The sequence below is a fragment of the Borostomias antarcticus genome (assembly GCF_949987555.1).
Source record: "Borostomias antarcticus genome assembly, chromosome: 4".
Classification (NCBI taxonomy): Eukaryota; Metazoa; Chordata; class Actinopteri; order Stomiiformes; family Stomiidae; genus Borostomias; species Borostomias antarcticus.
In genome coordinates, this window is record NC_140237.1 from 23125545 (window position 1) to 23139129 (window position 13585).

The 13585-nt window shown below is 45.1% G+C and overlaps 2 protein-coding genes across 5 annotated transcripts in view; both read left to right on the forward strand.

The window, feature by feature from the left end:
* The window catches only part of myzap (myocardial zonula adherens protein), a 15036-nt gene extending 8377 nt beyond the window's left edge, over positions 1 to 6659 (forward strand). For all 4 annotated transcript variants that reach the window (XM_084436816.1, XM_084436817.1, XM_084436818.1 and 1 more), the window contains 7 exons: positions 3504 to 3629; positions 4094 to 4222; positions 4339 to 4433; positions 4600 to 4705; positions 4830 to 4913; positions 5312 to 5418; positions 5518 to 6659. In XM_084436816.1, coding sequence (XP_084292942.1) covers positions 3504 to 3629; positions 4094 to 4222; positions 4339 to 4433; positions 4600 to 4705; positions 4830 to 4913; positions 5312 to 5418; positions 5518 to 5908 — 1038 coding nt within the window. In that variant the 3' untranslated portion in view covers positions 5909 to 6659. The remainder of the gene's footprint in view (positions 1 to 3503; positions 3630 to 4093; positions 4223 to 4338; positions 4434 to 4599; positions 4706 to 4829; positions 4914 to 5311; positions 5419 to 5517) is intronic.
* Positions 6660 to 7083: 424 nt separating this feature from the next.
* Positions 7084 to 9664, forward strand: polr2m (RNA polymerase II subunit M). Its single transcript, XM_084436820.1, has 4 exons — positions 7084 to 7203; positions 7484 to 8101; positions 8568 to 8805; positions 9079 to 9664. Exons 1-4 carry the CDS (start codon positions 7094 to 7096, stop codon positions 9220 to 9222), a joined length of 1110 nt encoding a protein of 369 aa, XP_084292946.1. The 5' UTR covers positions 7084 to 7093; the 3' UTR covers positions 9223 to 9664.
* Positions 9665 to 13585: the final 3921 nt, after the last annotated feature.

A 13585-nucleotide genomic window follows, 5' to 3' on the forward strand; every position in this document is an offset into this window, starting at 1 on the left:
TACTGTGTACACATACTTGATCTCATCTGAGTAAGTAAGTAGTCTTAGTGGCCCATAGGGCAGGAGCCTGTCTCCTGATTCCTTAGCGTGAGGCAGCTTGAGGTACAAGTACACCTCCTGGACATGACGCTAGTATGTCGCAGGGACTTAACCCTCAATCCACCTTGATGCTGAGTGCCAAGCAGGGAGGCATTGGGTACCATTTTTATAATCTTTGGTATGATTCAGGTTGTGGATCGAACCCCCAACCTCCCAATCTCCGGGCGGACACTCTAACCACAAGGCCACTGAGCTGGTGATTTCATCTGAACATGAGTAATTTCCGGCTTTTTATAACAGCTTTATAATGCACTTATGATGGATCATTTATGACGGCAGATGAAATATATCAGACCAGTATGCTTTTTTTTCACGTTCAACATGTTTTTATTGTGTTTTGTTTTGCATTGTTTTATTTGTTTATTCCATGTTCAGTTTTGCATCAGTGATCCACGATTCAAGGCTCCACATTCTTTGGCTTGGGCATAGTCGTCCTTGGCTCAGTGGGCCTTGAGCAGGGTCACAGCCTCCCCCGCCCTGGAGCGCAGAGACCCTGCGGTACTCCAGCAGGTGGAGCAGCTCAGAGCTGTCAAGCTCAAGCAGCATACCAGTGATTTTTCTTGCCAGGTTGGGCTTCATCTTCGTAGTCTAGGCTATCTGTGTGGGGAAAAGGGGGGGAACACTGACCTTGTAACACCATTCAAAAAGGAGGAGGAATATCATTTTTTTCCTCACTGGCGATTCGTGGAACAATCTTTAGAGGGTCTGTTAGTCCAGAGTGGACCATTGACAACGTGACACCATAGCACGTGACTCACCCAGCGTCTGCTTCTGCTCCTGTGGCAGAATGGCATTGCTTATCGTCAATTATGTCGTCTAAGTTCTTTATATACAGATTGACACCCCGCTAGCCCTCTTTTCTCTACTGGATCTTGCGCTTGAGCTCGGCCTGGCGCTCCACCCTCTTTTCGGCACAGCTCACATAGCGTCCTCATGCTTCTCAAAGTTCAGGAAAGCCAAAGCCCAGGGACTTTGGGTTGCTGTCATCAGTCATGACACGGACACTTGTGGTGTTGCTATAACTATCAAAAGCCTCCCTCAGCTTCTCCTCATCCATATCAACACCAAAACACTTGATGCAGACGTTCGTAAACTTCTTGGCATGGGTACAAAGCTCAACCACATGGTCACGGTCGGCTTTGAAACGACCCACAAACACTTTCCTGTTATTGAAAAACACTCCATTTGTTTTCTGAATGTCCCTCTCTGCAGCTTCCTGAGACTCAAAAGTGTACAAAGCTGTAGCCCTTTGAGCCATTGTTGTCGTGCTTAACCTTACAGGAGAGGATGTTGCCAAAGGCGGAAAAGGTGTCATACAGGGCCTTACTGTCCATGGAGGTCCTGAAGGAAAATATTCCCTGCACCATTTGTCCTCAGGGAAGGGTCACCCCGAGACCACATGATTCGCACCGGTCGGCCATTGACCTTGTCAAAATTCATTGTATCGAGGGCATGTTCAGCGTCCACTGGCTACTTAAAGTTGACATAGGTGTACCCTAGGGAAGTAGTACACAATGGACTTCTATGGGTATATCATTCTCATACTGCTATATCAGCGCACCATATAATGGCCCATAGATCCATTGTGTACTTGATATGAGCAATGAGCGCTAATATCTCAAGAGTGGAAAATCTGTCAAAATGTTTATATGGACCGTTGTATATGATCGTAAATAACCTTATAACAGGGCTTATGATGCTAAATACCAAACTCCTCCTTTAAAGCTGATTTACCTACTGTAACTGTATAGCAATCAAAGGAATTTCCAGAGTTAGTCAGTGTTACTGTATCCCTGAGAGCAGGTACATCAAGGTTATCAGAGGTGTGAGGTACTGTGGCAGTTTTTCAAGAGGCCTTTATAAATAAAAAGAGAGCAATGACATCAGTTTACATCCTGGTCGAGAATACAGGTACGTGTAGGCTACTAACAGCTTTAGATAGCCCTTTAATACACACAGGTAATACAAAAAGGCATATACCAAACCTGTTCAAATAGGTGAGTCCAGTTTTGTTGGTATCTCTGACACTGTGGGGACGTCTGTTCTACAGCCGACGGGCAGCAGAGCAAAGGGCCTTGTATGTTGTGTACTGTCGCTAGACACTGATGAAGACACCAATGCGGGCAAACTTTTAAGGAATTATGAATTGAAGTTCTGTTTATGGATTTGTGCATTTAATTTATAATATAATACACGTAATAATAAAATAATATTTATAAATGTAATTAATTTAACCAGTTCTCAAACAAGCACTGGTATTTTTCGCCTGACTGAGGTACGGTAACCCTCTCGGTAAGTATGACTCACACCAGCTGCCCTCCTCAATTAGTGTGATGGGTTTCCCAATTTCCAGTCAGGGGATTGACTGGTTTTCAACTGCAGGATGATTTCGTATTCCCCTCTCTTTCAGTCTCCATATTCTCTGCTTGATTTCACCTGCTTCACGCTCTGGTTCTGCCATTCAGCGCTTGGCCTCACTCGCTGATTCTCTCTCGTTATCCTCTAACTGATGGGTCTCAATACCTGCTCTGATGTCTCACCTTGACACTCAACTGGAATTCAATCTAATGATGAATGACAGGTCAAGCACACAGGTTTCTGTCTTACAGAATAAATGTGTAAAATGTTTAAACCAGACCAGACAGAGTACCCTATGACCCAAGCGCGTTTGTCATCACCTGTGACAGATTTACTTTGATATACTTCAGCATCAGGTCATCAGCAGCGACAACAATTACCTTTTACACTACTCTAATGTCATTTCACCATATGCCAGGTTGTTCTGAATGCATAAAAGTGTATTATCTTGCCACTACTTTTGTATTCTTCGTACTCTGCTACTGCATTACTTTATACATTGTGTAAGAGCCATTTATCCATGTTATGTGGTGTTTTTATTGGATGTGTAATGCACTCAGCAGGATGCAGTTGCGCTTAAGGGGTATTGCATTTAAACGCTAAGGTAAATTAGATAGGTGTGCATGCCTGGGGAACCAAACAGTTTTTGACTGTGGCCATGGCGAGCAGATAGTGTAGTAGTGAAGCTGGTTTTAGGCTACCTAACTAGCATGTGTTTACCTGGATGCAAGACTGCACACTGATGGTGTAATAAATGGACAAACAGAAAGGTAAAGTCTGGACTGTTTATTGCACACAGCTGATGTGACGGCACGCGTAAAACATTTGACTGTTCTTGTATTTCTTGTATTTCTCTGTACTCTGCTACTTTATTACTGTATATGTTGTTTGTAAGCAGGGCAGGTCTCAGGATGTCCTTCCCTGTCTAAATAAAAGCGTCTATCTATCTATCTATCTATCTATCTATCTATCTATCTATCTATCTATCTATCTATCTATCTATCTGTCTAATCGTACTGTATCTTATCCTCTGCTGTGTTGTGCAGGTGGAGTCTTGCCAGAAGGCCAGTGCCCAGGTGATGCAGGATCTGTCAGCCAGGCTCCAGAGGGAGCATGAGGAGCAGCTCAGAGAGGAGCAGAGGAGACACAGGGAGGAGATCGAGAACCTACAGGTGCTTCACTTAATAACCAGCTCCATCACATCACATTCACATGATCAGGCGGTCAACACTAAAAAAGAGAGAGGGTGTTCTAATTAAGTTGTACTGATAATGTACCACTGTAATGATAACTATAAACTATAACTATAAAATATATAGTTGGTTGAGTTACCAGACAACAACATTATAAAGTTCACCTGTCAATCAAAAGCCTTTTTCATGTTTCTAGGTTTCTTATTACATTAATCAACTATGTGCCTACTGTACCTTCAGGCACATTTTCTAGATAGAATTCGGCAGGGGTGACACATTTATTTACATGCTTCTTTCCATTGTACTCAATAGTGGGACTTGTCTGTGAATAACTCTGGTATGAGTCTCCCTCTAGTGGTTCAAAATAAAAATAAAAATAAAAAACCTAGGTGACAAATGATTTCACATACTGTTACTGACATTTGAACCTATAATCTCACCAGGCCCAAATTGATGAGTATGTGAAGCGCCTAGAGGAGGCAGAGAGGAACGCGAGTATAGCACAGGCCAAGATAGCTGAGAGAGACAAGAGGATCAACGAGGTGGAGCGTCTACTGGGCTGCATGGGACAGGTAAGACCTGTTGTACAGGTACAGTAGCCATGTGCAACCTCATGGTGGATTACCTTTTTCAGCAATACTTTTAATAAAAGTAACATGTCATGCGTTGATTTATGGGATTTTCGTAGGAAAAGGGCCATCTCCAGATGAAACTGCAGGAGTGTGAACAACGTCTACGCTCAATGGAGCGCACAGAACAAACAGATTCAACTGCCTCCAAGAGGTATACTGAACACAAACCGACAGGGATACCATTTACACAACTGTAATAATAAAAAGTGAAATTGGATGCTCTGATTTACATTGAAATAATGGAGCTTCGCAACACATTGACAGCCGGTCATGTGTGGTGAGGTGACAGAGCTAACGTCCGGCCGCTGTCCCCTCAGGTCTCAGCAGCTGGAGGACGAGGCTTCGGACCTCAGGGAGAGGATCAAGCACCTGAACGACATGGTCTTCTGCCAGCAGAGGAAGGTCAAAGGCATGATAGAGGAGGTGAGGGTCATCCACCTGTCTGTCAGACCTTTTAACACTCAAGTACATGGCATCCAGATGAGTTTCTATTTGTTATTGAATTCTAAGATATCTCATGCGTCTTTTTATTTCTTATAATGTGAAGGTTGAATCATTGCGAACTCAAGTGGCAGAGAAGGACATGTTCATCTCAGAGCTGTTGGACAGAATCGCTATTGTGGAGTGTGAGGTAAGACAACACTGTGACACAACAACATTCCACCAGACACTGTACTGTGCTCCTACAATCCTCCACAACACTCCACTAAAAACTGTACTGTGCTCCTACAATCCTCCACAACACTCCACTAAAAACTGTACTGTGCTCCTACAATCCTCCACAACACTCCACTAAAAACTGTACTGTGCTCCTTCAATCGTCGTTATAAGTGTGAGGTGTGACGTGCTGTTATGTGGCATGGTGGTGAAACCCTTTGCTGTAACTCTGCGTGTGTCAATCTGTGTGCTTTGGATTTACTTAACTTCACTGTCACATTATATTCTGTCACACCCTGTCTGTGCAGATATGATCTGACTCAATCCTGTCTGCACAGATCTGATCTGACTTTGCTCTTTTCCTTTTCCTAGAATAATGAGTTAGAAGACAAGCTGAAGTATTTTATGTCTGTGCAGAGTGAGACGAGAGATGTAGTGCAAACCAGAGAGATAGGAGTGGGCTGTGATCTACTCCCCAGGTAAAGAATCTCAGATCATAAACAAAATGTGCTATTTTTGTTCTTGTGTGCCAAATCTCTCGAAAGGCAGTTTCTCATTGCCATGTCTGACCTCCACAGGCCCGAGGAGAAGAGGTATAACATTGAGCCCGTTGTCCAGTCATCGCCTATTCACTTTCAGCCCAGGCAAAGTCCATCCCAGCCCCGGTCAGTCCAGCTCCACTCCAGGACGTACGCAGCGGCTCCTCCACCGCCCAGCAGATTGGAGTCTAGCTTACTGAGGTTCTCGCCCGTTCAGTACAGCCACTTCCTGCAATCCAGTCCTCCAAGGTCCTGTGGAACTCTGACAAGCCCAGTGCCTCAGCAGTCGGTCTCAACATCAGACGCAGCCTCCAGTCCAGAGCAGTCTACTCCTGCTCTGTCATCCTCCAGAGCCAGATCCAGTCCCTCTGCAATCTACACCCCTTTCATGAGACTTATGGAGATAACAGCAAAATTGAATATAGATTAGCTAATCATACTGTACGAAAGCTTTGTTTGATATCGAGGGTGGGAATGTGCTCTTTACACAGTATGCACTGCACTGTAAACCATAAGGGGGCTATGCTGCATGGGATGCAAATAGTCTGCTATATTCTGTAAATAAGTTATTTAAGCAATACAGTAGCTTGCTGGCCATGGTGTATGGTTATTATATCACAGCTAAGGGGCGTTGTTCGGCCTGACGCGAAGCGGATTCAATTCAATTCAATCAGGCCTGAAGTTGAGTTGAAAATGATCTGTTGAAGAATTCTGTTTTGTCTTGTTTACAGTGAATATACTTGTAGGGTTTAAGGTTAATGAAGTTTTATATTTATAATGCATCTTTTTCTGACTTTTTAAATGTTTGCTCTGTCTAAATGAGTTGCAATATTATTGTGTTACTCACATAATGTACAAACTATTTATGAATATACTTTGTGCCTTTGTTAACAGCTTTATATCTTACATTGGTGGTGAGAATATGTTGCCTTTTCCTCAATAATGATTTAATTTGATATAATCTGACACAGACCTACTGAATAACTGTATGAGTAACTGCCATCCCTGAGCCACTTGGTCAATCTAAATATTAGTAGCCTATAGCCGTTGTTTATACTGCCAGGATTTCGTAGCCTATAAGATGTGTGGATGAACAAAGAAGCAAATGCTTTTGATGTGCCTTTCCTGGATAATACATATCCAGTGCATTATCCAGTGCAACTAATAAAATCAGCGTACGTTTGGAAAATAAAGTTAATTTAATCAAGTATTTCGGATGAGTGATTACTCCTCTCCCTATGAAACTGTTCTTCTGTAGTTTTGAATTTAAAACACTAAGTGGCGCTGTCGGATAACAGACGGGTCTTTGGTTTCGCGGTATGGATGTGTGTATTATGGGCTGGCCATGTTCAGTTCTGTAGAATTTACGCCTGAAACATAATACATCCATGGTTAAAACCAACGGATTGAGCATAATGATAGTTTGCTGGTGGAATGGACTGAGTGAGTGAGAAAACGTTTCGTTAATAGTCGCATCATTTTCTGTCCTGGGTAGTAGTGACGTCACTTCCTGATCACTTCCGTGTGTCATGTCTGCGCCGTGTGCCGAAAAACATGATCAAACTAGAAGTTGTAAACATCGAATTAGCTTCATTGGGTGTTTTTTGGAGTAATCATGTCCTCATCGTGGACAGAACGTCAGGGACAAGTGGGGGATCTCAAGAACAAGAGCAAGGAGGAACTGCTCGAGTTGCTCTCACGTCAAGATAAATTATTGTCCAACAAGTAAGCTAGCTAGCCTACAGTAGCTTCATGTAACCTTAACTGTATTCATGTAACGTTAGCATCTTATTATGTAACGTCCGCTATAAGAAAACAACTACACAGTTAAATATAACCACGTACCTACAATTCCAGCCAAAACGAATCTGATAAACTAACACTAGTAGGTGAATAACTAGCTAATCACCTAATGTGTTGATGTTTGCTGGGTGGCTAGCTAGCTAGCTGGCTAACGTTACGTGTGCAGGAGACGACTAGCCATGTGTTGTGTTCTCATTCACAGGCGGTTCATACAGACCCTTCCCGACAAAGGGAGAAAGATCTCAGAGTTTGCAGAAAGAGTGCGTCTTGCTCTAGCACACCATGCAGAAGAAGAGAGCAACCAGGACAAGCTGTCGTCGGTCAGATCAGAATTACAGTCTAAATATCAGCAGGCCCTCACTCAGCGACCGCCCGCTGTCCTCTACAAACATGGAGCCCCCCACCAAAGCGGGGATCTCGGCGCACCGGAGAGCACCCGAGTCGTGGACGCATCCCCCCTCTCCCCCCGTGAACAGGACACTGTTGCCAACCGTCAAGACAAGGCCGTCTCCAGTCTATCTGCCGCCGTAGCCATGGAGACCGGCCCTGCTGGCGATGATGCCGCCGCCTCTCAGAACCCTGACAAGACAACGGAGGGTGACCTAGCCGAGGCCCTGCAGAGGGTCAGTCTGTCTGACCCCGCTAGCACAGGTTCCAGCGGCTCCTCCAGAGACAAAACATCCCACAGCTCTCATCCTCCCTCTACTAACAACAGCCCCTTCTCTGGAAGGCAGACACAGAAAAAACCTCATTACATAGAGGTCCTGGAGAGGGCTGAGAAGAACCCAGAGACAAGGAGCCACAAATTCAGACCTAATCAGTGAGTACATGTGTGTATTAGTCTCGCATAGCCAGACCTATCTCCACTCTTGGTTTACACTGTGCCAGCGCTGGAGAAAGATCTGTCTGGACTCATTACCATCCAGGGATGGGGGGAAGGGGGGGGGGGCGCTGCATTTCTTTAAACTAATCTCAATTGTGTTCAGCAGTGCGGTTGATAAATTGTTGTTGTTTCACATAGTCTGGATTGGCCGACCACATGAACTGTGATTGATTGGGCAGTAATAAACGAATTACAAGGCTTATCCACAAAACCTACATCCATTGAGTCAGACTAGTGTGTATTAATGTGTATCTAAGGATGAGTGTGTCTCTCTACAGTGACTAATGTTGTGATAACAATGACATCTTAATCTAAGGAGTTACTGTATATATACATAGGTAGATATATAGGCTGTACTTAATGATGGAGATGTATTAAACATCTGTTTCCTCCATGTTTGCAGATTGCGAGCCCCAAGAACAGACAGCTCCCCGTCAGGGTCTCTGTCCCCCAGCGACAGATCCCCCGGCGGCTCCTCCCCTTCGTCTCCGCTCTCCGCGGAGGCCAGGAGGGAGCGGGACAGGAAGCACCTGGATGACATCACTTCCGCCAGGCTGCCCCCGCTCCACCATAGCCCCGCCCAGCTGCTCTCCCTGGACGAGTCGGCCTCTCTGCTGAGAGAGCAGACCAGGAAAGAACTGGTGAGAGACACACACACACACCACACCGCTCTCTGCCTGTATGGCTTGGAGCGACAGTTCTACCATGCATCTTCACCGTATGAAATAAAGGGTGCTCGTCCTCAAACTGCAGACCTGACCTTATTTACGTGTGCTGTGTGCTACTATGGGGGTAACGTTATTTACAAAGACACTTTCAGGGCGCAGTAGCTTTTTTTGCTGTAGGTTGTCGCTCGCTCCTGTCTCTGTCATGCCGGCCGGCCTGCTCACCGTGTTGTTGTTATTATGTTCCAGGAACTGCAGGCGAAACTGGCGGCCCAGAAGCTGTCTGAGGGGATGGGGATCAGCATGGGAAGCTTCAACCCCCCCGGGGGCCCGCCGGCCGTCTACCGCCAGGTTCATGACGACGGAGCCCAGCTCTCCTCAGATGAAGACTAATCCTGGGGGGGCTAGAGCCGGTGGGGTGGGGGGGGTTAGCCTTACCCCTGACCCCGAGACGACAGGCTCTTGGCCCTGCATCAGGGCCCGCCAAGGGGGGATTTATCAGTACAAAGACAGCCGGCCTCGGAGGGGATGCTCGCGGCAGCGGCAGTGTTGTGAGGGCCAGCGTAGTGGGTGTCCCCGACTCTCAGCTCAGGGAGGTGAATGGCGAGAGGCTCCGTCCAAGGCACTGTTGGGGCTGAATTAAGGATCGCCGGGTTTTAATCTTTAAAACGATTCAAGAGTCGTTGCCTCGTCTGGTTTGTCAACACTCGCTCTAAGATCCTCACTTTGGGTTGTGTTAGACTCATGCAGGGATCACGTGATGTCTGTCTGTGCGGTGGAGAACTGTATGTAAAATGTGTGGATATGTGTTGTGACGAGGCTGCTAAACAGTATTGTCAGGTATTTCGAAGCAGTTGGTGGTTACAATATAAAAACACAAAAGATGGTTGTCAGTAGAAGTTTGACTTATGAAATCAATATTTTTGTACGATCTGAAGTCTTTACAGTTCAAAATAAAGCTGTCTTCTCTCAGTCTTTTAATTGGATCTCCATTTGAGCTCTCTGATGAATGTTTGAGGTGGTTAATTGTGGTTAGAGATCAGCCAGTGTGCTGACATCTCCCAGCAGAGTGTTTGGTTAACCCTGCTCTGGTTTGATTAGAGCAATGACTCAGCCGTCGTTTAAAGCCTGTGATGTTATCAGTGGAGAAATCTGTGACACGCTTTAGAAGATTAATATACGGGTAGTGAAATATTGAAGCTGGGTGGAATCGGCCCAATGGCTGGAGGACCATCTGGACCGCGTTTGGATCGTGTTACTGCTGGGAATGGCAGCCTATGATGGGATGGCAGCAGGCTGACATGACATATGGTAAATAGCGTTTCTCAGCCTTGCTATGGGTTGATAAGGGTTGCCAACAACATTGAACCTCTTCCCAAACAGCCATTCCCATCACCCCTATTCCAATTCTATCACAACCACATACAGAACATTTTGCTTTTAGTGACCTGTGATTCAGGAATTTTAATGAGGAGAAAGAGAGAAGCGATTGAGGCAAGCTCTGGGGGAAATAAGAGCGAACTCACGTGGACCTGAGCCTGGTGCTAGATGCTCCTTGATAACCTCTGGTAATTGCTGCTGAGGCATTGGTGGGAGCTGCTTTAGAAAAAAAAACATCTGGCTGCTTTTGTGTTTAGACATAGAGCCTGATGGACTCCAGAAAAGCTCTGCCCGACGTCCAATAATAAATATGTCAGCAAGCTGCAGAGAGGATCTTCCTCCTACTGGGATTAATTAGGGTCTACCTTGCTTACATAAATGTGGAGACTGTTACCAATTACGGGGTGCATTTTTCCAGCAGCTTTGCTCCACGGTATCCGGTCTTGTGCTATCACTCACTAGCACATCGATATGACTGAGTTGGAACCAAGCATGCGTTCTATGGCCAGAGCCTTTAAACTGTTAGTTTGGGTGGTTGTTTATACTTGTGGCGAATCCCACACCCCGTTCCTCAGATTAATAAACTGCTCATGAGGTAGTCTGCAAGTGATTTGCTCCAACTACGAGTCCGAAATCACACGTCTCCGGGGAGCGGGAATAATTTGGGCTTGGGGGAGAGAAAATGGCGTATGATTTCAAAACTGCCTGTTCAAAGACTCACCCTCAACCCGGCCTTACAGTGAACATGATGTATAGACTGGCATTAAGCTCAATTTTGACTCTCGGTGGGATGATTGCATTATGTTTGCCAGGTTACAAAGTCTGAGCTCATTCTCCTTTTTCCATTCCCTCCATCTTATGTTTTTGTCTTGTGTTTTTTCAAAGCATAAAAGGATATGAAATAATGCAGCACTCGGCAGCTCTCTGCTGATCGGGTTACTGCTTATCTCCCCATCCCAATTAGAACCAGCTCTGCTCTTTCTTCCTGGGGCTGAATTGAATTATGTGTTCCAGGTTTTCTCGTTCCATTCATTGGTATTTTGATATGTGCTGTGTTGATGAATTGTACATGTCAATGTATTTTTCTTTTTATGATGTAGTTGTGGTTTTCTTCAGTGTGGGGTATTTGCCGGAGATCTGTTTTCATAATAAATCTTGGGTGCGTGAAAGACATATCTCAAAGCAGGTCAGAAATGGCAGTGTTTTGATAACATCAACAAAATTGTTTTCAGGGAGTTGATGTCCTAGAACGGGTATTACTGCTGTGTTTTCACATCATGGGGCATGTGAAGCACATAGCAGCGGAAGACCGTTTTTTAGGTCTGGTTTTGTGTGTACCGTCTGACCCCAGCATACTTGTGCGGTGACATGCAGGCCCAAAGGTTGACGTGGCAACGCCATGATCATGATCCGGTCATGGTGATATTGACTGTTTATTAACCGTGAATTCATCTGCTTCAGTTGACTCGATTCTTTGAGCTACAGCAGGTAACTTGTAAGGCCCCTGTGACACTGAGACCAGACAGGCACGAGGGCCGCCGGCATTGGCGATTTTATAGGGGGGGCAGGGGGGGCAAGGGCCCCCCTGATTGGACAGCCCAACTCTGCTCAGATTCTTAAAAAAAAAAAACTTTTTTTTTTTTTTTTTACTAATTAACACAATTATTAAATACATAATTGTGGTTTTTACCAGTTTGTGTTAGATCATCATTAATTTTAAAAGTGTATTTATTACTTAAACTAGGCTACCTTTAAAAATATATATATATTCATAATCCACTAATGGCACAACTCGTCCGTCGAAAAAAATGAGATCTGACTGTACTGCTCAGTGCTCAACAAGCTACAACTAGCCAACCTGCTCATAATGGCAAAAAGAGCTATAAAAACAATTTACCACTTCTTCATAAAATAAAATAAAATCTGGCAATGCTAATGAAGAAGCTACCACTCGAAATGACAGCGCAGCAGGTGCAATCGAATGCAGAAGTGCCCCAGAGGCTATCGGAGCTAGCACTAGCACTAGCAACATCACCATCGGCGAGGAAGCTAGCACCAGCAGGCAGTTGCAGTTTGGTGTTGGGTATGGCCTAGTGCTCGGTCATAAAGTCATATTGACATGCTCGTGGTGTCTAGATGAAGTTTGATGCGTTGTACATATTGAATTGTCATACGGATTTCTTATTAGCATACTGTTCACAACTGGTATTCTTTGTAAATAGACGGGACGAGACGGCAGAACTGTTTTTTTTGTTCTCACGTCAAAATGTTGCCCCCCCTACTCTCAGAGGGTAAAATCGCCTATGGCCGCCGGGGTGTTCCGTTAAAACCCTCTCTCGTCATCGGGTTCACAGAACGTGAGAACGTCGTCTGGGAGAGGGCTGCAGCGGTGTAAAGAGGAAGAGCACCGTTTATGTCACCCGTGATCTGTTCCAGAAGAGGCGTCGTCACGCGTGGCCACAACAGTCCTGAAAGTGTCTGCAGCTGCCTCTCCGTCAACACCACACGCTGACGAGAGGAGCGCGCCGAATTCTGGCTGCTGTTGGTCCCAATAAAGCTCAGCGATAGAGAGATACAGCTGTCTTGAACCATCTCCCATCAGGCACAGAGCAAACATCCCCTTCACCGTGACTCTGGTATTTTTAGAGTTTCACATTCCTATTATTTTTCTATAAACAGATTGTACTGTATGGGTTTGAGACAGGGATATAATGTGAGATTCAGTATTATTCTCTCTGTGTCGTGCAGATCCTTGACTGTGCATCACTGTGAGAGATGTGTCCATAGTATATTGTAGCTTTGTGTGCAATTCCTATATTGCATGTAGACAATATAAACTAAAAGCTTCCACGTGGGACTACTGTAGTAAGACTTTGTGGTCAACAAGGGGTAATCCAAGTTAGGTCTGCCTGAAACAATGTTTACCTCACAGCAGCAGTATCCCTGACCACATAGAAAAATACATGATATGACTGTAATTAATTACTGTGTTGTATTCAAACCACCTCCAGCAGATGGACCACAGACCGATTTTCCTTGTGTTTCACCTCCACCGTTCAACACAAGATGGCAGTAGCACCACTTTGTTTACTGTCCTGCTCTGGTACCTGGAACCTGTGCTCCCTCTTGTTACTGTGGATAAATCAAGAGAAACAATACTTTTTTTTGAATGGAAGTTGTAAGAAGATGTGTGCGGCTCATAGCTGTGCTTCCTACATGCTCCCCTGGTCCTGAATCAGTTGTTGATGTCAAATGGAATGCGAGCATGGGGCTCTAGCCCAGCAAAGCTATGACAGACACTCCATCCTTCAAAAAAGTACACCAGTGTCTACAACCAGTGTCACAATGTCTGAATGAATCCAATAGAACAGCTGTC